The sequence below is a fragment of the Garra rufa genome, chromosome 20, assembly GCF_049309525.1.
Source record: "Garra rufa chromosome 20, GarRuf1.0, whole genome shotgun sequence".
Lineage (NCBI taxonomy): Eukaryota > Metazoa > Chordata > Actinopteri > Cypriniformes > Cyprinidae > Garra > Garra rufa.
Genome location: NC_133380.1, coordinates 12,413,451 through 12,434,530, shown reverse-complemented (window position 1 = coordinate 12,434,530; position 21,080 = coordinate 12,413,451). Strand labels below are relative to the sequence as shown.

Genomic DNA, 21,080 nt, shown 5'->3' with positions numbered 1-21,080 from the left:
CGCTCAGAGTAATCAGGCGTCTAACCGCCATGATATCCCACATGTATAACAAAATACATTTCCACTGTTTTCTAGGTCACCATGAAATCGAGTACGAGGTTCTGCCAATCACTCCATGTATATGTGGTCTTCTTGCTGTGTAGGAACAGATTACTGCAGCAAACACAAACAAATTCACTCACTATAGATTGAATCCATATATTGTAATGTAATACATTAATATAATGGGCACTATAACATTTACATTTACACTGTATTGTATCATATTATATAATACAGTGGTATGCGAAAGTTCATACAAAATCATACAAAATGCATGTTATTTTTTATTTAGTACTGTCCTGAGCAAGATATTTTACATAAAAGATGTTTACATATAGTCTATAAGACATATATATATATATATATATATATATATATATATATATATATATATATATATATATATATATATATATTATTTAAATGACCCCCTTCAAAAGTTTGGGAACCGTTGGTTCTTAATACTTTGTGTGGTTACCTGGATGATCTACGTTTGTTTTGTGATGGTTTTTCATGAGTCCCTTGTTTGTTCTGAACAGCTAAACTGAGCACTGCTCTTCAGAAAAATCCTCCAGTTCTTTTGCATATTTGAACCCTTTCCAGCAGTAACTGTATGATTTTTAGGTCCATCTTTTGAAATTAAGGACAATTAAGGGACTATTAAAAAAGGTTCAAACATTCACTGATGCTCCAGAAGGAAACATGATGCATTAAGAGTCTTTTTGAATTTGAATATCAAGGTAAATTGTACTTAATTTGTCTTCCGGAAAACATGCTAAATGGAGGAAAAATAAAAATAAATATATTTCAACAAAATAATTTTTTCTTAGACATCTTCATCCTGTTCAAAAGTTTTCACTCCCCGGCTCTTAATGCATTGTGTTTCCTTCTGGAGCTTCAGTGAATGCTATATAAGTAAATATCTTTTATGTAAAATATCTTATCATTTCATGATGACCTGGATGTGTATATATATATATATATTTTTTTTTTTATTTCATAATAGTATATATTATAATATTTTTTATGTTCTGAAATTTAAAATTATGCCATCGTATTTAACTATTAAATGCAGGGCTTGACATTAACTTTTTTCCTCACCACCCACTGTGGCTAGTGGTTTTCCAAAATTACTAGCCACTCAGCATTTTCACTGGCCACAATTTTGTTGTTGGGAAATTGCATTTTAGTTACTGCATACTAAAATTTATTTGAAATTGATTTCCATTTTTTTGCTTATTTAAATGGAATTTTCCCAATGAAATCCAAGTTAACAAAACCAATCTTTTCACTGCAGAAGAAACCAAAGCAGCTAAAGTGGAATTTAGATGCGTTTAGTCAAAGTCAAAGTCAACTTTATTGTCAATTCTGCCACATGTACAGGACATACAGAGAAATGAAATTGCGTTACTCTCAGACCCATGGTGCATACAAGTAACATTAAACACAAAAAGTAACATTAAATACAAACAGTAACATTAAATACAAAAAGTAACATTAAATACGAAGGTAGAATTTAAAAAAAATATGAATAAATACACACAAAAAAACATATAAAATGAAAAATACAATATACAAGTAAGGGCACATGGTAGAGAGTGCAATATATAATGAAAGCATTTGAATTGCAAAACTGCAACAGTATAAATAATGTTATGAGCTTTTTTTAATATAAAAATATGAAATGTTGGAAAAAATGCAAAAAATAACTTTTTTTTTATAAAGTAAGTGCCAATAGGTGGTAGCTCAAAGAATGTGTCATTGAGTCATGCCTTCAGACGATTCGTTCAGACAGCTGATTCATTCAAGAATGAAGCAAGTGCCTGTCTTTATGAATGGACCACTGAATGATTGACTCAAATGATTCATCATCCAAAATTTATTAGTGCTGTTAAACGAATAATCGCAATTAATTGCATCCAAAATATATACAATATATGTATATCTTTTTAAAATATATGCATGTATGTATGTATGTACATATAAATATACACAGTGCACACACATTTATTATGTAAACACAAACGTGTACTGTGGTATGCGATTAATTGCGATTAATCGTTTGACAGCACTAAAATGCTGTGTATACCTGTTATATATTATAATTAATCCTTTTAACTATCCTAAAATCCTGTTTTACTGCCAAGTAATTGTTTGTAAACCATAATTTCAACTTTCCATTTTTTCCTAAACAACCAGTGAGTCCTGGCATGATGACTCGCCACTTTTAGAGTTTTCCGTGTCCGGTCTGATTAAAAATTGTAGGAGCTACAAGTACAGAGTGAGCTATAAGAATTTGTGATGTAAGACAGAGTTAAATGTGAGATCAGGTTCAATATGTGCTGATGTTGATAATATCTGAAAGATTTTTATAAGAAAATATACATATACAAGACCAGCAAATTAGATAAGATTGTCCGAGATGCATCCTACTGCTAATTGTAAATGGGAATGATAATTTGAAATGGCTTTCTCTCAGTATGTTTTGGTTTTGTTGCCTTAATGTTGTTTTTGCTTGCATAAGACTGAGCAAATTTGTTTATCTGTGTTGAACTGTTGAAAAGTTGTGCACCCAGACAGCACCGCCCCTCCAATCCTCGCCTTAATAATGCGGTTTGAAGTATTTGTGATTTGGTGTTTTATCACAGCAGGGTGTGAAACTCGGAGTAGTTGTAAGACAGTGTGGTCCCTCACATTCTTTCCTTATTAATCAGCCTGTCAGACGCTAACGCCCCGGTCGATGCAGTGACGGCCCACCAGAGTGGCCAGGGATTAAAACACTTCCACACACTCTCTCAGCACTCCGTCAACATGTGCCACAACGTTCCACAAGACCACCGCTGCTTCAGGGGCCGTCACACTGATGACTAATGGGTAATGAAGTCCTTAAGAACCCCTGGAGTGAGCACGGCTGTCATAACTCTCCTCTGAGTGATTGGACTACAACCCTTCAAGCGTTTTATCTCTGCTTGTGAAGAATGGTTTGTTTCAAAGTCACTCATGCAGACACAGCTGGACATCTCAGGCTTTGACCTGATGTTGGCCCTTTGCTTGCTGATTATTTTAATCAACCACAATCAAAAGGCATTTTTTTAAACGTTATATTTCTTTCATTACAGCATTTCCTTTACATGGCAAAAGAAGTTACTTTTCTTTTTATATTTATCTTAATTTTTAAGGTATAGGCAGTATACAGTGTTTTAATAGTTTCACAGATGTTCCGGCTTTTAAAGCACTGTTAAAAATGGTTATCTTTAAGGTTTGTCTCTCTCTCTATAAAAAAATCGTATACACTGCACTGGTTTCTCCAGTAAGTTTACTTATGTTTTTCAGGCTATGTAGACACTCTCATTTTCTCTGTCTGGATCTCTCATTGTCTCTCCAGTCCTCAAGAAGCATCTCCCTGCAGCTTTCTGTAGAGAAGGGATCACAGCTAAAGACCTCTCAGTGTTTCTGTGTCTCCCCGAAGCATTAGATACACCTCGCTAAGATGGTCACCGGGAAAAGTGCAGCCAAAAGACTACCTCTGGCCTTAGTCCATCAGCCGTTACGCAATCAGTGGCATCCAATTAGGAGAGCTGCTCTCAGGTAACATAATAATAGGCCAGAGTCCAGCTAATAGAGACAGACAAGAATCCCAAACAAATGACGAGAGCATCTGAGCTGCAGAGAGAAAGTTTGTACTTACACATTGTTCTTTCTATAGCCTTTTTTCTCACGCTCACATTAGATGTAACACTATAATTAATTAGTTGTTTTTTTTGAGACAATGCTGCTTAGTAGCCATAAATAGCAATCAGGAAATAGTACAGAGAGATGCCACAAGAAGAAAATGACTTCAATCTGACACAACAGCTCATTAAACAGGGAGACGTCTAAGTGTGCGCGCAATTCACTTTATAATAGGGTATTGCAGACAGAATATGTCCTATATTGTGATCTCAGCTGTTTATGTGCATGTAAGAAAGAGATATCACAGGGTTTCAGTCCATTTTCTTGATCGGCCACACTCGCTCATTTTCATTAGTTGTTATATATGAAATTTAAAATCTGCTTGCTTTATCAACACCCCCTCATTCATTTACTGTGTGTGGATGTGTGTGTTGAAATTAACAGGCAGAATTACCTCTAAAGCCTTTAATCTGCTTTGGCTCTTTTGTGTCGGACCCCAGGGTGATAGCAGCAGGATGCTCCATTCTCACTGTCCACTCAGTCACAGACTAAATAAACCCACACACATAGAGTATTCAACTCACTCTTACGCATACACACTCATATGGTCTTCCTCAGTATGGCTCTGGCTTTTTTGTAGAGGAACCAACTATTAGGCCACTATTATTTCACACTGCTTGCACATTTATTTCAGCTGCCATAACCATACAGGTTACAGCCTGCATACTTCCTCATAAACAGTGCAGCTGTGGCTTCAGCTGTGAGTCTGCTTTTGCTGTTACACTTTTACCCTAAAAAAAAGGAAAGAAATTACATTACCGTAAAAAAAAATAATGTGGTCAGTAATATTAAAAAAATGTTTTAGAAGTGTTTTTATGCTTACCATGACTGCATTTAATTTATGAAAAATACAGCTAATTAAATTAGTTGATTAATAAGTTTAAGACATTTATTCTGAAAGGAGCCATTCATTTAATTATAAGACAGTGAAGACATTTGTAAAACTATCAATCAAAGAATCCTGAGAGGGAAAAAAGTTTCCACAAAAATATTAAGCAGCACAACTGTATTCAACATTGATCATATGATTTCTAAAGGATCATGTAACACCAAAAAACCAGAGTAATGGCTGCTGAAAATTCAACTTTGAATTTGAACTTTGAAAATTTACATTTTAAAAGATATTCAAATAGAAAACTGTTACATTTTAAATTACAATAATATTTCACAATATAGCGGTTTTTACTCTATTTTTTTAAATAATAAATGTAGCCTTATTGAGCAGAAGACTTCTTTCAAACATCAACAGACAAATAAATTGGTAGTGTACGACAGCGTTTTAGTGACACGTAAAAGAAAAAAAAAAAAAAAAAACAAGAGTAAAGTTGAAATTTAACGGAAGTAAAGTCTAAATTTTACAGAAGTCTAAATATTTTGAGAGTAAAGCCGAAATGTTTTGAGTCAAACTTTCGTCTTTGTTCTCGTAATTTGGACTTCTCAAAACACTTTTACTTTATGCTTGTAATTTTGCCTTTATTCTCTAAACATTTGACTTTGATATTAAACTTTTGATCCTTTTTTTTTTTTTTTTTTTTTTTACTTAGCACTAAAACACCATCGTAGGAAGTGTACGTTCTTTTGAGCTGTTGTGTTAGATTTAAGTCAGACAAACAAACAAAAAATTGGTAGTGTACGACAGCATTTTAGTGACACGTTACAAGATTAAAGTTGTCATGTTATGAGAATAAAGTAGAAATATTACAAGAATAAAGTCAAAATTTAACAAGAGTAAAGGCAAAATATTTTGAGAGTAAAGCTGAGATTATGAGGAAAAAAAAAATATAGAGTAAAGTCAAAATTATGGGAATAAAGTCTAAATGTTTTTAAAGTAAAACCGGAATGTTTCAAGAGTAAAGCCGGAAGAGTAATGTCAAAATGTTTCGAGAGTAAAGCCGGAATGTTTCGAAAGTAGAGCCGGAATGTTTAGAAAGTAAAGCCGGAATGTTTAATTCCGAAATTTAATGGAAGTAAATGGAACTCTTTTTTTTTTAAAGTGAAGTCGTAATGATTTGAGAGTGAAGCCGAAATGTTTTGAGTAAAGCTGAAATGTTTTGAGTCATACTTTCGACTTTATTTTTGTAATTTCGACTTCTCAAAACACTTTGACTTCATTCTTGTAATTTTGCCTTTTATTCTCTAAACATTTTGACTTTAATCTCAAAATATTAAGACTTTTTCTTTTTACTTAGCACTAAAACACCGTCGTAGGAAGTGTATATTTTTTTGACAACGTTATTTTTGTATTTATTATTTCTTTAAACTTTTAACCTCATTTTCGTTTCATTAAATATTTAAGCTCATCACCCACTTCTCGATAATGGTACTTGTCAGTCCAACAACAATTGCTTTCCTTTTCACTGGAGTTCTATTGCTGCTTCATTTTTTTTGGATTCTGTTCAGTTTTCAATCAAGAGTGTCCGCTATCAAATCCTCTTAAGTGACAGTCATATCAGAGAATAAGTGAGGTTTAAATGAGGCCTGTTTGCAATAGTAATCACAGAGAAATGAACTAGTGATGAGATGAATGATCTTTGTAGCTGGAAGTGTTTGAGGTCAGGTAAAGAAGAGATTGAAAGGTCATTTGTTGCAAAAATGGTACAAGTAGATGAAGTACTACAGTACTGTTTTTTTTTGTGTGTGTGTATGTTTTGCCAGGTCACTGTAGTAATATTATTTGTTGACAGTTACATTGCTTTTTTTGCTCACTGTCTAAGTGGCACTGCTTCGTCAAAGATGTGCGAGGTGTTAATGTGCACCTTTGTATGTGTACTCAAAGCAAATGATAGAGTAGAGGTCAAATAGGTTAGCAGGAGTCTTACCCAGCTGTTGATTAGTCCGAGAGGATCATGGGTAATGGATCTTAGATTGATGTTGATGTTGAGTGATAAATGATGAGCATGTGTGTTCTTTTGTGTGTGTGGAGGCAAACAGTGAGATTAGACAGTGAATGATCTACTTCTGATCACATACCCCATAATGAAACTCTTTCTCTCTCTTAGAATGCGAAGCTCAGCATCACCGTTTCTCCTTTTCTGCTCTTTGCCTTATTTTCTAATATCCTTTTCTGTTTCCCTCTCTCTCTTTCTCTGTTTGCAGCAGTCTCGTAATAAAAGCAGCGCAATTTATTTACAATTTGCTGTGTGAGGCTCTTACATCAGCAGCGTAATGTAGCGGCTCGTTTAAAATACATTTGCAGCCGCGACTTTATTTTGCAAAGATGATTTTTCATCCACGCTTCGTCCTTTCCCTTTTTGCAATGAGGAATTGATAATAGACCTGTTTTCCCTCTCATCCACTTATCTCGCACCCTGATGGAGAGAATGAAATAAAGGGGGAAAAACAGGATGAAATGTTTTCTTTTTTTCGCTCTCTTTGTGTGTGTTTTTTGCATGTAGAATATGTGCATTAATGCTGCGGAGAGAATTTGAGTCTTTTTAGTGAACACGGGGCTCTCGCAGGTGACACATGCTTTTAATGGACTCTGCCGTGGTAGAGCTTTTACTCCAAAGCCATCTTCAAATCATGTGAAGGTATAAGAACATAAAATATTTTAATTTAATTTTTTAATTAAATTTTATTTTTAGTGGTCATAAACAGTTTTAAGATTTCTTGCTGTATACAGAGATGAAACAGGGACTAGAGGTGTGCAATACCCTGATATTCTCTAGAATTTTGTCAAATTTTGACGATAATAGGCAATATTTGCTGAGCATGTTACTGTGCTAGTAATTTGGCAGGTTTTGGGAGTCAGCTGCCATGGACAGCTGATTCCCAAAGCTTTTGATATTCTTCATATTCTATGCGGTTATTCGTTTGTAGGAGTAACAGAGATAACTTCTCCAATAGGTTAAATTTATTTTTTATTTTATAAGGCCATCTTTCTATAACTCAATTAAATGCTTTTATCATCTTTTGTGTCAAATTCTTAAATTGAGTCAATGAATTCAAATTGTAAGACACCAATAGGGCTGTTACCAATCAAATCAGTATTAACAAAACATGTTTGGAATGCACAGAATCTAGATCTAAAGTGGCATTTAGATTCATTTACACAGTGTTTAATGCAGAATGAATGCATTTAACCTGCAGTTACTAGTGCATTTTTTTTTTTTTTTGATGTTTTAAAAACAGAACATTCAGTAGTGATATGTGAAATGATTTTTGGAGAAAAAAAGGAAAATATATACAGGTGCATCTCAATAAATTAGAACGTCGTAGAAAAGTTCATTTATTTCAGTAATTCATCTCAAATTGTGAAACTCGTGTATTAAATAAATTCAGTGCACACAGACTAAAGTATTTCACAACAAATTAGAATACTACATAAGACCAATAAACAAACATTTTTTATGAATTGTTAGCCTTCTGGAAAGTATGTTCATTTACTGTATGTGTACTCAATACTTGGTAGGGGCTTCTTTTGCTTTAATTACTGCCTCAATTTGGCATGGCATGGAGATGATCAGTCTGTGGCACTGCTGAGGTGGTATGGAAGCCCAAGTTTCTTTGACAGTGGCCTTCAGCTCATCTGCATTTTTTGGTCTTTCCTTATGATAATACCCCATAGATTCTCTGTGGGGTTCAGGTCTGGTGAGTTTGCTGGCCAGTCAAGCTCACCAACACCATGGTCATTTTACTTTTGGTGCTTTTGGCAGTGTGTGCAGGTGCCAAATTCTGCTGGTAAATGAAATTAGCATCTTTAAAAAGCTGGTCAGCAAAAGGAAGCATTAAAGTGCTCTAAAATGTCTTGGTAAACGGGTACAGTGACATTGGTTTTCAAAAAAACACAGTGAACCAACACCAGCAGATGACATTGCACCCCAAATCAACACAGACTGTGGAAACTTAACACTGGACTTCAAGCAACTTGGGCTATGAGCTTCTCCACCCGTCCTCCAGACTCTAGGACCTTGGTTTCCAAATGAAATACAAAACTTGCTCTTATCTGAAAAAAGGACTTTGGACCACTTGGCAACAGTCCGTTTCTTCTTCTCCTTAGCCCAGGTAAGACGCCTCTGACATTGTCTGTGGTTCAGGAGTGGCTTAGCAAGAGCAATATGACAACTGTAGCCAAATTCCTTGACAAGTCTGTGTGTGCTAGCTCTTGATGCCTTGACACCAGCCTCAGTCCATTCCTTGTGAAGTTTACCTAAATTCTTCAATCGATTTTACTTGACAAGCCTCTCAAGGCTGCGGTTCTCTTGGTTGGTTGTTCGTCTTTTTCTTCCACACTTTTTCCTTCCACTCAACTTTCTGTTAACATGCTTGGATACAGCACTCTGTGAACAGCCAGCTTCTTTGGTAATGAATGTTTGTGGCATGTGAGGGGTGTCAATGATTGTCTTCCGGACAACTGTCACATCAGCAGTCTTCCCCATGATTGTGTAGCCTAGTGAACCTAACTGATACATTTTGAAGGCTCAGGAAACTCAGCTCAGTTAATTAGCTGATTGGCATGTCACCATATTCTAATTTGCTTAGATAGTGAATTGGTAAGTTTTTGTTAAATGTGGGCAAAATCATCACAATTAAAATAACCAAAGACTTAAACTACTTGAATCTGTGTGCATTGAATTTATTTAATACATGAGTTTCACAATTTGAGTTGAATCACTGAAATAAATAAACTTTTCCACAACATTCTAATTTATGAAGATGCACCTATAAATCTAAACTTAATATTGTCAGTAGGTGGTGGCAAATCAGTGCATGAATGAGTCATTGAGTCATTCATTCAACCAATTTGTTCAACTGCTGATTGATTCAGTAACGAAACACCATAGTGCGGTGCTCAGATATGTAAAACAGTTCTGCTGTGGCTTTGTTTGAATCCATTTTTGTTGATGAAATATAGCAATGTGTCTAAAATATAAGTCAATTAATATTGACTTGTTTATTGTTTTTTAAAATTAATATCACATTTGCAATTGTACTGATATTTGGAAAAACTTAGTGTGATATTAACTACAACAGATGATAACAAGTAACATAAAAGTAATCTTATCTTGAATTTTGGGGTTATTAATGTATTTTAGTACACTAACTTACGCACAGAAAGTGTGAACTCTAAATGTTTGCGCAGTAGTCTAACCTACATCTTAGTGTACGTATGCACTCGCTGGGTGTGTTTTTGTTTGGTTTTTGCAATATACTCATTGTCAAATTACATTTTGTTAAAACAACAATTACGATATTATAAACGGTATATGTTGCACACCCCTGGCAAATGTACATATTGTAAAAATTGTATGTTTTAACGCTGATTTTTAAAAGCATTTATCAAATTAATGTGTTTACAAAAACGATCACGATGCTTCTGTTAAAAATTAAATCAATATTTCTTATTGAATATTATACTTGTAAATTACATTAATTGTGCTTAGTACATTTTAATGTGAAGGGGGAATGACACATAGCTGATCCTTAGGTTTGGTTAAAAAAAAAAAAAAGACTCAAAACATGAAAATTTAACACATACAAATATTTCTGATCTCTTTTTTGCATTTGCATGTGTTTGACCCTGCAAGTTTTTGCCTGTAGACTGAAGTTTATTTTGACAGCTTTCAGCATTTGGTACTTTTTCTCACTATTTGTCCTCTCTGTCTGTCTTCTTTCTGGGCTCACTAGTCTCTCCTAACTCAGACCACAAACTGCACATCCCGTTTCTCAGCTAAACTTTAAACTTGCCAAACAAGAACAGGGAGAGAAGTCTGCTTGGGTGGACAGAGCAAGCAAATAAAAAGAGAGAAGACAGGATAGTGTGAGGAGAAACAGAAACCCTTGGATGACAGTTGGAGATGGGTGGACAGAGAGCGTGAGGTTTAGCACAAAGAATCCGAGCGAGATGGAGATGGATAAAGGAGGAGGAGAGTGTTTAATTAGCGTTGGGTCTTCTGTAACATTACAGGCCTTTTCTGTTGCCAGGTCCTTTGATGACTGTCTCCCTGCGGCCCCGTCTTATTACCCGTACAAATCTCTACAAATACTGCAGCATTATTGGAAACGCACACAATCGGGCCTGCCAGCTCCGGCACCAAATCACCAATCATAAATATGCACTTTATCATGATAATCATTGCATGTCTCCTCATTTCATTTCCACAGATGGTTTAATCTCTTTTTAATGTGGGCTTTAGTGCGGATTCTTGAAAATGCCAGAGAGACCCGTGCTGAGCATTCATGCGATTCACGGAGCCAGCGACTGTTGCTAAAGTTTCTCATTTGTTATTTCAAAGCGCATGCTTGTTTTGTTGTTTTGCAGATGCTTTTGTCGAAAGTAACTTGCATATCGGAGCTTAACACGCCGAGGCACCCGTGCCAACTTTTATGGTTATTTTTCTCAGCGCTTCTGTATGACTTTGTAGGTCTGATTACTTATGTTTTCGTCCGTATGCTGACTGTGGAAAAAGACAAAGATTGATGTCGGTGAAATGAGCGCTTTAGCTTGGCATCACGGTATTGACGCTGTGGTAACATTGCAGTAATGTTGTGGTATGATTAAGCAGCCCTTGATCAGATGGGCTGGAACACTGGAGGCTGTCTCATGGGCCTGACAGCCCATCCCTCATTCCCTTTCAATCCCTGTTTATTTCATCTCCCATTCTCTTTAACACAACTCTCAGAGACATACAGAGGGAGAGAGGGAGATTTGGGGGGTGGGGAAGATGATAAAATGTCATTTTTCTAGATCATCATCAGTCTCGTTCTCCTTCTCTTCTCTCTGAAAGTAGACTGTTATGCTATTTATTGAGAAGGATATTGTGTGCCTGATTTGGTGAGGCAATGAGGGAGGGAAGTTTGTCTGGGAGGTCAATTTTCCAAACCCAACCCCACCTAATGCTCAAGATAGCACTGCTTACTGCTTACTGAAATAATGAATATCAATATTTGAATATTGAAATTTGTGAAATATTTAAGACGTATCGCTGCTGCACAAGTAGCATATATAATAACCCATAGCAGATTTATACAGGTGGAGCTGGGGAGGTGGAGTGTCTCAGAGGAACTCTGAAAGCACTCTGTGAAATGCTAGTGAATGCTAACTCTGCCACTAGGTGTAAAGCAGCAAGAACCAATCAGACCCAAAAAGGAAAATTAGCTCATAATTTACTTACCCTCCAGGCATCTTAGGTGAATATGACTTTCTTCTTTCAGACGAATTCAGTCATAGTTATATAAAAAATAATCCTGGCATTTCCAAGCTTTAGAATCCTCTTTTTTTAATAAATTTTTTTTTAAACATCTTACCGTTGTTGTCTTCTGAGAAGCGCATGTGCACCGCTGACGTTCTATGTCATTCGCCTAGATTTGCTTCCGTGTGCTAACAGTTCTAACAGTGAGTGCAAGCTAGATTAACGTGACTATTACATTTTAAATATGGATTTTTTTTTGTACAAAAACACTTCGATTCACTACAGGAGGCCTTTATTTGTCCCCTGGAGCAATGTGATGCATTTTTTTATATTATGGGTGGATACACTTTATTTGACTTGTTTTGGACTAATGAAAAGAAACACCCGCCCATGCAATTCTAAAGCTTGGAAAGCTGGGATTTTTTTTATTATAACTCCGAATGGATTCGTCTAAAAGAAAGAAGTCATACACCCAGGATGCCTGGAGGGTGAGTGAATTATGGGCTAATTTTCATTTTTGTGAATTAACCCTTTAACACTGTGAATATCATAATTTTTTTCTGTTAAGGACACTTAACACACAAGCCTGTGCCATCTAGAGTTTAATGACAGAGTCTGGAATTTATTATTAGTATTATCATTTTTTTTTTAAAGGAATACAGAAATACATGCATATAAAATAAACTCTTAGAAAATTTTGTAGTATGCATTGCACACTATTCATGAAGTATTCATTCAGAAGTAGTGTGACGTGCACACGGCCTCTATTTGTATGTGAGATACTTCGGTATTGACCCTCTCATCTGAATCATGGCCTTTCATTTATTAGATATATATAGTCATCGTGGCATTTGTAGACACCATGTTAAACTATTTCATGTCAGTTGCCCTTTCATTAGCGATCTAAATGTTAATTGATGGGGTTAATGACTTCTCACTACAAGTCTTTGGCAGGAATCAGAGAATTGGCTTAGATCTGCAACATTGGCATTCTCGCTCCAACTCTGCTCACCAAGCAAAGTGCAAATCCAAGTGCTCTTTCAAAGAGCTTTTAAGCATGTTTAGTGACTTTTGCTTGGCCTTTAATATGGTGACAGTGTAGTACATTGCATGTGAAATATTACCTGACAATTATGACCTTTAGAACACTATTCTTTGTCTACATCAAGATGTATTTGTCTGTATAATATTAATCAGTTGTGAGTTAAGCAATATATAGTTTGTTTTGATGTAGCTGAATCAATAGATGTGTGAACAAAAAATAGTGTTAAAAAATTAAAATAAAACAACGTGTGAACGAACCTGGAAATGGGTTGATTTTTTTTTTTTTTTTTGAAAGAGTTTTTGGTTAAATGCCTGAAATAAAGTCATAATATAATATATACCAGTAATACCCCACTTGTGATGTTTTGGAAAGGTTTTATGTGTCTTGAAAAAGGTTGTTGCTAACAAGTGGCTTAATTGAAACTACAGAGGTTTTTAAGGACATTGAACTTCACACCAAACAGCACAACACAACTCACTAGACTGCTTTTACAGCCTCTTGGTGTTTATACTCACAAACTATTCTAACTCACACTTTGTAGATTTTAACAGTTATCAGAAAGATGTGATGTTGAAGTCACATGCATAGTTCATCCAAAATTAAAATTACTCCATGATTTACTCATTCTCAAGCTATCCTTAGTGTATAAGACTTTTTTTCTTTCAGACGAATGCAATTGGAAGATTATTAAAGGATTAGTTCACTTTCAGAACAAAAAAATTGCAGATAATGCACTTACCCCCTTGTCATCCAAGATGTTCATGTCTTTCTTTTTTCAGTCGCAAAGAAATTGTTTTTTGAGGAAAACACTTCAGGATTTCTCTCAATAACCGATAGTTTCGCTAGATAAGACCCTTCTACCTTGGCTAGGATAGTTTTAGCTGTTTGTAGCTGAGTTTAAACTGCCTTTTGGAAGTTCAAACTTGGGGGCGCCATACATATCCATTATATGGAGAGAAATCCTGAGATGTTTTCCTCAAAAAACATAATTTCTTTACGAGTGAAGAAAGAAAGACATGAACATCTTGGATGACAAAGGGGTGAAGTACATTATCTGTAAATGTTTGTTCTGGAAGTGAACTAATCCTTTAAAAAGGTACTGGCTCTTCCTAGCTTTATAACACCAGTCAAATGTGGTTTAGATTTTGAAGGTAAAAAAAAAATCCATCATAAAAAGTGTTTGTGTAAGAAAAATATTAATATTTAAAACTTAGAAGTACAAAATGATGATTTATAAAGAAACATGTTGGAAGATTACTATTATATATTATGATATAAGCCAAGAGGAGACTTGGTTCTTGTGAGACTAGCATATTGTCAACGGAGCTAATGCTACACCTACATCCACCTTTACACCACTCTTGTGAATGCATTTAGGACAGGTAGTTTCAAACATGGATATTTTTCTTACACAAATGCATCGCTTCGCTTCAGAAATTTACGAAACCCCTGTAGCTGAATTGAGTACTTTTTATGATGGATTTCTGCAATTTTTAGGCATAAAAATCTCAACTACCATTCACTGCTATTATAAAGCTTAGAAGAGCAAAGACATTTTTTAATACAACTCTGATTTCATTCATCTGAAAGAATGAAGTCCTGTACACCTAGGATGGCTTGAGGGTGAGTAAACCATGGGGTAATCTTAATTTTTTACTTGCCCTTTTTACCGTCAAAATTCTGATTATTTGTGAATATCTTGAACTTTTGTTTTTTACAGAGTTTTTTTCTGCAGTAATTCAAAAGCCAGTATGCATAATAGTCTTAGTTGCTCAATCAATTCAACAACTCCTTTAAGGAATAAATTTTTTACAACTTGCTTTCCCGTTCAAAGGCATGGAAAACACAAACCTTAGATGCTTTAAAGAGGCTGTAGTATCATAAATTTATTAGCCATGCACTCAAGCAGTGAAGGCCGTTACACACGCTTTGGTTTTGTTTGCTTCTGAAGAGACGGCACCGTGAATCATGCATTGTCTGACTTACATACGTGTTTAGTGTGTATGCGCTGTGTTTGTGTGTGTGTAGTGAATGGGCATAATTTTGATGGCACAGCTGTTAGTCATGATGAACAGATCAATACTGCATATCTTTATCCACACACACTTGCTTGCTTTTCTTTCTGTTGAAGAGGGGTGATATGAATGGGATGGCTAGATGAAGGGGCGGTGAGAGGGCCATGCGTTCGGATCGATATTCCAGCTGTGTATGGACTCTTGTGTTTTACGAGTTCACATTCACTCAGACCTATATCTGTACTTCAAAGGGCTGAAATGATCAGAATAGAGCATGTTGTCATGCTTTTCATGTGCTACATCTGTCAGTGTTTGAGTTGATCTTAGCCATCCGCATGTGATATACAGGATAAATCAGCCAATTTGTTCCATTTACATAGAGAACATGAATCTTTAATGATCTCCCTCCATCTTGCCAACTGATTACAATTAGTTCTTTAGGGTTTTACTTTCTCAAGTTTCAGCCGTCCCACAATTCGCCAAATCAAATTTGTCCGCTCCAGAGTTTTAGCATAATTAACAATTAATTGTGGAATTTAATGAGAAATCACGTCTCTACTTTCTCTTGGTCTTCAGGCTCATTTTTCAGTTTCTGTCTCATTTTCTTTTGTTTTTCTGGCGTGCACTGTCTTTTTCTGTTGGCTGCTATCTCTGATTCTGTTATTTGCATTCTTATTCTGTTTTCTATCTTCTCCATTCTCTCTCCCCACTCACTCAAGTGTCTGAGGAGAGTGAACCTGTGGAAGAGCCACTTAAGTACAGTAAGTATGTGGATGTGTAAGTTTTCCACATGTGGCCCCTCCCTGGAAACACAAGCCCCCTCCTCTATGCTGACTCCAACCATTTGATGTTTAAGAAAAAAGCAACAAGAGACAATTAGTAAAATCTTCGATCAGAAATGCTTCATAGAGCTCTGAAATCTAGTGAGCTGCATTGCTGTCTGCATAGACAACTGCCTTCTAAGATGGCATGAAATCATCTCATATACACTACCAGTCAAGGTTTTTGAACAGTAAAATTTAAAAAAAAAAAAGTCTCCTCTGCTCACCAAATCTGCGTAAATTTGATCCAAAGTACAGTAAAAACAGTACAAAATTATTTTTACTATTTAAAATAACTGTTTTCTCTTTAAATATATTTTAAAATGTAATTTATTCCTGTGATCAAAGCTACATTTTCAGCATCATTATTCCAGTCATCAGTTACATTATCTTTCAGAATTCATTCAAATATGCAGATTTGCTGTTCAAAAAACATTTTCATTATTATCAATATTTAATACAATTGAGTACATTTTTGTCAGGATTTTTTTTTTTTTTGAAACCTGAAATTTTAGCATCATTACTCCATTCACTTGATCCTTCAGAAATCATTTTAATATTCTGATTCGCAGTTAAAAAAAATTTAGTGTTATTATTATTACGATTATTATGTTGAAAACAGCTGAGTAGAATTTTTTTTTTCAGGTTTCTTTGATGAATAGAAAGTTTAGAAGAACAGCGTTTATCTGAAATATAAATATTTCAGAACATTATAAATGTCATTATCAATTTATTTCCCGTAAAAAAAACTCCAATCTTTTAAAAAGTATATTATATAATGTTACAAAAGCTTTTTATTTCAGAAAAAAAGCAGATCTTTGGATCTTTCTGTTTATTCTGTTTTTCTGTTTATATAGATAATAAAAAAAAAAGTTTTTTAAACAGCAAATTAGCATATTAGAATGATTTCTGAAGGATCATGTGACACTGATGACAAGAGTAATGATGCTGAAAATGTAGCTTTGATCACAGAAATAAATTATATTAGAAAATAGTTAATTTATATAGTAATAATATTTCAGAAGTTTACTGTTTTTGCTGACACTTTGGATTTAATAATTGCAGGCTTGGTGAGCAGAAGAGACTTCTTTAAAAAACATAAAAAAATCTAACTGTTCACAAACTTTTGACTGGTAGTGTATACACATTACCATTTTTTATTTTAACGAAATCAAAAGTGACAATACAGACATTTATAACTGTACAAAAAAATTAATAAAAATAAAATCTTACCAACCTCAATCTTTCGAACATTCTGGAATCGCCTTTTCTGCTAACACATGTACTGTTGCCTTAGAATGACCAAGAGGTGTCACTTTTGCCCTGCTGCCGGTGTGCCTATAGCGCATTGCTATGCACTCTAGGTAGGCAGCTCACTAGGTTGGAACATCGACAACCTGTGTAGCTTGTAGGGTGTTGCCTATTCACTTTGACTTCCTATTGCAATCACTGTCATCTGTATGTGTGAGTGTATAAGGCAGGCTCCTGCTGTTGTGGTTTAGCTATGCATCTGGGTTATAGCTGTTTGTGTGAATAGGGTTTCTTTCCTGTAGATTAACCCTGCTCCTGTGTTTTTCGAGTCGGTATCCAGACAGCCGTGTTAATTAGTGCACAAGACAATTATGCACTTTTCTCCGGAGACCTGCGTTTACTTCTCTTAATCTGGTGTCTTAAATAATTAAACTTGTATTGAAACGCCCTGCTTTCCATCTGCTTCTCTCCTCATCTCTTTTCTCTTTTTTTCTTCTTCACCTCTCACTATCTCTCTTCAGAGATCTGAAGAGGGAGCTGTTTAACCTGTTAGACAATGACCTCTGCGTTGCCTCCTATGTTTTATTTGTTTTAAAAGCCACACCAAAGAGAAGAGTTATCAAAAATGTATAACTCCCTTTTTAAAATCTTAATGCATACAGTTGAAACTCTGTGTGTGCGCACATAGGACAGAGAGAGTGTGACCCCATTTACTACAGTCATCACAGCTGTGTGGCTCTAATCTCATTCTTCACAGCTGTCTAGCCAAAGACCAATCCCCTTACTCTCTCAGCATGACCATTACACACTCAGTGGCTCTGCCTCAAAACCTAATGAGCTACCTTGACAGTAGTTTTGGACATGTTTAAATTGAAACTACCTACCTGGACAGATTATTTGGACATCCAAGTCAAGTTCAAATGAATTTTACCAACTTACCATTTTTGGGCACCATAGATGAATTTAAATTTGACCTACCTAGACGTTTTTTATATTTAAGCTACACAATGTTAGACGAGTTTATATTTAAGCTACACAATGTTTTTGGCCATCATTAACATTAAAATTGAAGCATATTGTGAGCATTGTGGGTGTTTAAAAATTCAGCACCTGTTACATCATCTCTTTCTCTCTCGTCAACATACAAACATGTTTACACAATGCCATCCTGCTCATCATCTGACCCCGAGAGGTCAACGTATCACAGAACCCCATGAGTCCTCATTAAGTGCATTTTCCTTAAGGCTTTGCTCTTTAATTATTCAGTGTTTTCTGTTCAGTGGGGTTTAAGATGAAATGCTAGTTTCTTTCCTAGATGTGATTGACAGTAATGGTGAAAAATTAAGCGCGAACCGATGTGTTCCCACTGTTGTAGCCCATTAGTATGCTTCAAGCTCTGTGTCAGTTCTGTGACCCCTCTGTCTGTGAATCTGCTTGTTCACATGGGTGTTTTTGAACATTGTTTTATGCATGCACGTAGTTGGGTGTGGTAATGAATTGTGATGATGATTTTCAGCTCGACGAGAAGAGGATGAACTGGAGGAGAAGAAATCCATCAAAAAGAGGGTCAAAGAACTGAAAGTGCTGGACCCGAAGATAGCACAGAACCTCTGTGAGTATTGTCCAGTGATCTTTTTTCCGCACCTTTTTGTTTGGTAAACAAGTTTATTTTTATTTTGTGGTGTTGTTTGGTTTGGGGTAAACAAGGGCTTGTTTTTTTTTTGTTTAATTTTGTTTTATATGGTTTAGTAAACAAGTTTTTTGTGGCGTTGTTTGGTTTGAGGTAAACGGGTTTGTTTTTTTGTTTAATTTTGTTTTGGTTTTTGCTTTGTTTGGTAAACATTTTTTTTTTGTTTTGTGTTTTTTTTTTTATTTGGAGTAAACAAGGGTTTGTTTTTTGTTTGGTAAAGTTATTTTTTTTGTTTTGTGTTTGGTTCGGGGTAAACGGGGATTTGTGTTTTTGTTTGTTTTGTTTGGTAAACTATTTTATGGTGTGTGGTTTGAGGTAAAGGTTTGTTTTTGTTTAATTTGTTTTGGTTTTTGTTTTGCTTGGTAAATATTTTTTTTGTATTGTTTGGTTTGAGGTAAACTGGTTTGTTTTTTTTGTTTAATTTTGTTTTGCTTTTTGTTTTGTTTGGTAAACAAGTTCTTTTGTTTTGTGGTTTTCTTTAATTTAGGGTAAACGAGAGTTTGTTTTTTGTTTCAGTTTTTATTTGGTAAGTTTATTTTTGTTTTGTGGTGTTTGGATTGGGGTAAACAAGGGTTTGGTTTTGTGGTATTGTTTGGTTTAGTGTAAATAAAGGATTTTTTTAATTTTGGTTTTTGTTTGTTGTTTTTTTTCGTTTGGGTAAACAGGGTTTTTGTTTTTTGTTTCAGTTTTTGTTTAAACAAGTTTATTGTTTGTGTTGTTTGGTTTGAGGTAAATTAGGTTTTTTGTTTAATTTTGTTTTGTTGTTTTGATTTGTGGTCTTTTATTTGGGGTAAACAAGGATTTGTTTTTGTTTCAATTTTTGTTTGGTAAACAAGCTTTTTGTTTTGTGGTGTTGTTTGGGGTAAACTATGGTTTGTTTTTTTGTTTCATTTTGTTTAGTGTTTTTTTGTTTTGTTTGGTAAACACATTTTTTGTTATGGTATTGTTTGGTTTGGGGTAAATAAATGATTTTTTATTTATTTATTAATTTTTTTTTTTTACATTTATTTAATTTGGGTTTTTGTTTTGTTTTAATTTTTTGTGGTGTTTAGTTCGAGGTAGACAAGGAATTGTTTTTTGTTTATTTTGTTTTGGTTTTTGTTTCTTTTTTTGCGGTGTTCCTTAATTTGGGGTAAACAAGGGTTTGTTTTTTTGTTTAATTGTGTTTGGTAAACAATTTTTGTGTTGTTGTTTGGGGTAAACAAGGGGTTGTTTATTTGTGTGTTTTGTATTGCTTTGTTTGTTGTTTTTGGTATTTTCTTTAAATTTTTCTACATTAACTAGGGTAAGAGGGTCAACATCTTGAGCTTCTGACTCAAAAACATAACAGTCATGGCATGAGACACACAAAATACAGCTAGATAAAGTAACACCCATTTGGTGTATGCACAAAGACCAACACTGAAATACTGTAATTTTTCAGACTTGTCTTTCCCCTTAATTTTTTAACAGTTGCCATGAAAATAGCCACAGAAGCTGGAATGGCGTTAAGCACAAACAATCCCCTTCATGATTTTCATGTTGCTTTGAAAACAGTATTAAAAAGTTATTTCCGCACTGCTCTGTCTGTGCTGAAAGGTTTGTGAATCAAAACAAGTTTTCAGCTGTCCTTTTCGTTTTTTTTTTTTTTTTTTTTGTGTGTCCTTCCTCCTTTTTCTTTCGCAGAACCTTGAGGTGCACAATAACACCTGTCTTGTGCTCTTATATACAATGTCTTCTCTCTCTCTCTTTCTCTTCCTTATTCTCTCCCTCTATCTCACACTTCTATTTGCACCTGTTTTTAAAAATTTCACCTGCTCTTCTTCCTTTTCTTTTTCTCTCTTTCATTTGCATGCATTCAATCTAATTCATTTGTCCGGCCTTCTCTGTGGCAATAAGCTGAGTTCTGTAATAAAAGGGAAAGGAAGAAATGAAATCTTCCTGTCCCAGCTGAACACCCCAGCAGTCAGATCACTGTCCCTCACCCTTTTTTGCTCTTCTGTCATTCACTTATTCCTTCTTTCACCTTCCCTTTATTGCCGTTCTTCTGAAATCGGATTTTAGCTCAGGAATTGAGTATTTGTGACAAATGCAGGCAGAGGTGAAAACACTGTTGTCTTGATATATGAATGTTATCTCGATACTGCTGAAGTTCTCATCTGGCCCTCGTCTCAACTAGTTGAAGTGAGTTTTAAATGCAGAAGACGTCAAGCTCATTCTTTCTTTTTATCAGATATTATCACCATACAGTGGACATACACACATGTGCAGGCAAAAAAGCGTCTGTGGCCTTTTGATGAATTACTGCAGGGGGCTTTTGATGCAAACTCTTTCTCTTTTTTTCCTTTAGCCATTTTCCTGGGGTCGTTCCGT

At 35.1% G+C, this 21,080-nt stretch overlaps 1 protein-coding gene across 1 annotated transcript in view; it reads left to right on the top strand.

Annotated features, from left to right (window-relative positions):
* Positions 1 to 21,080, top strand: part of diaph3 (diaphanous-related formin 3) — a 491,335-nt gene that overhangs the window by 191,817 nt on the left and 278,438 nt on the right. The window contains exons 17-18 of the mRNA XM_073825458.1: positions 18,555 to 18,650; positions 21,058 to 21,078. Coding sequence (XP_073681559.1) covers positions 18,555 to 18,650; positions 21,058 to 21,078 — 117 coding nt within the window. The remainder of the gene's footprint in view (positions 1 to 18,554; positions 18,651 to 21,057; positions 21,079 to 21,080) is intronic.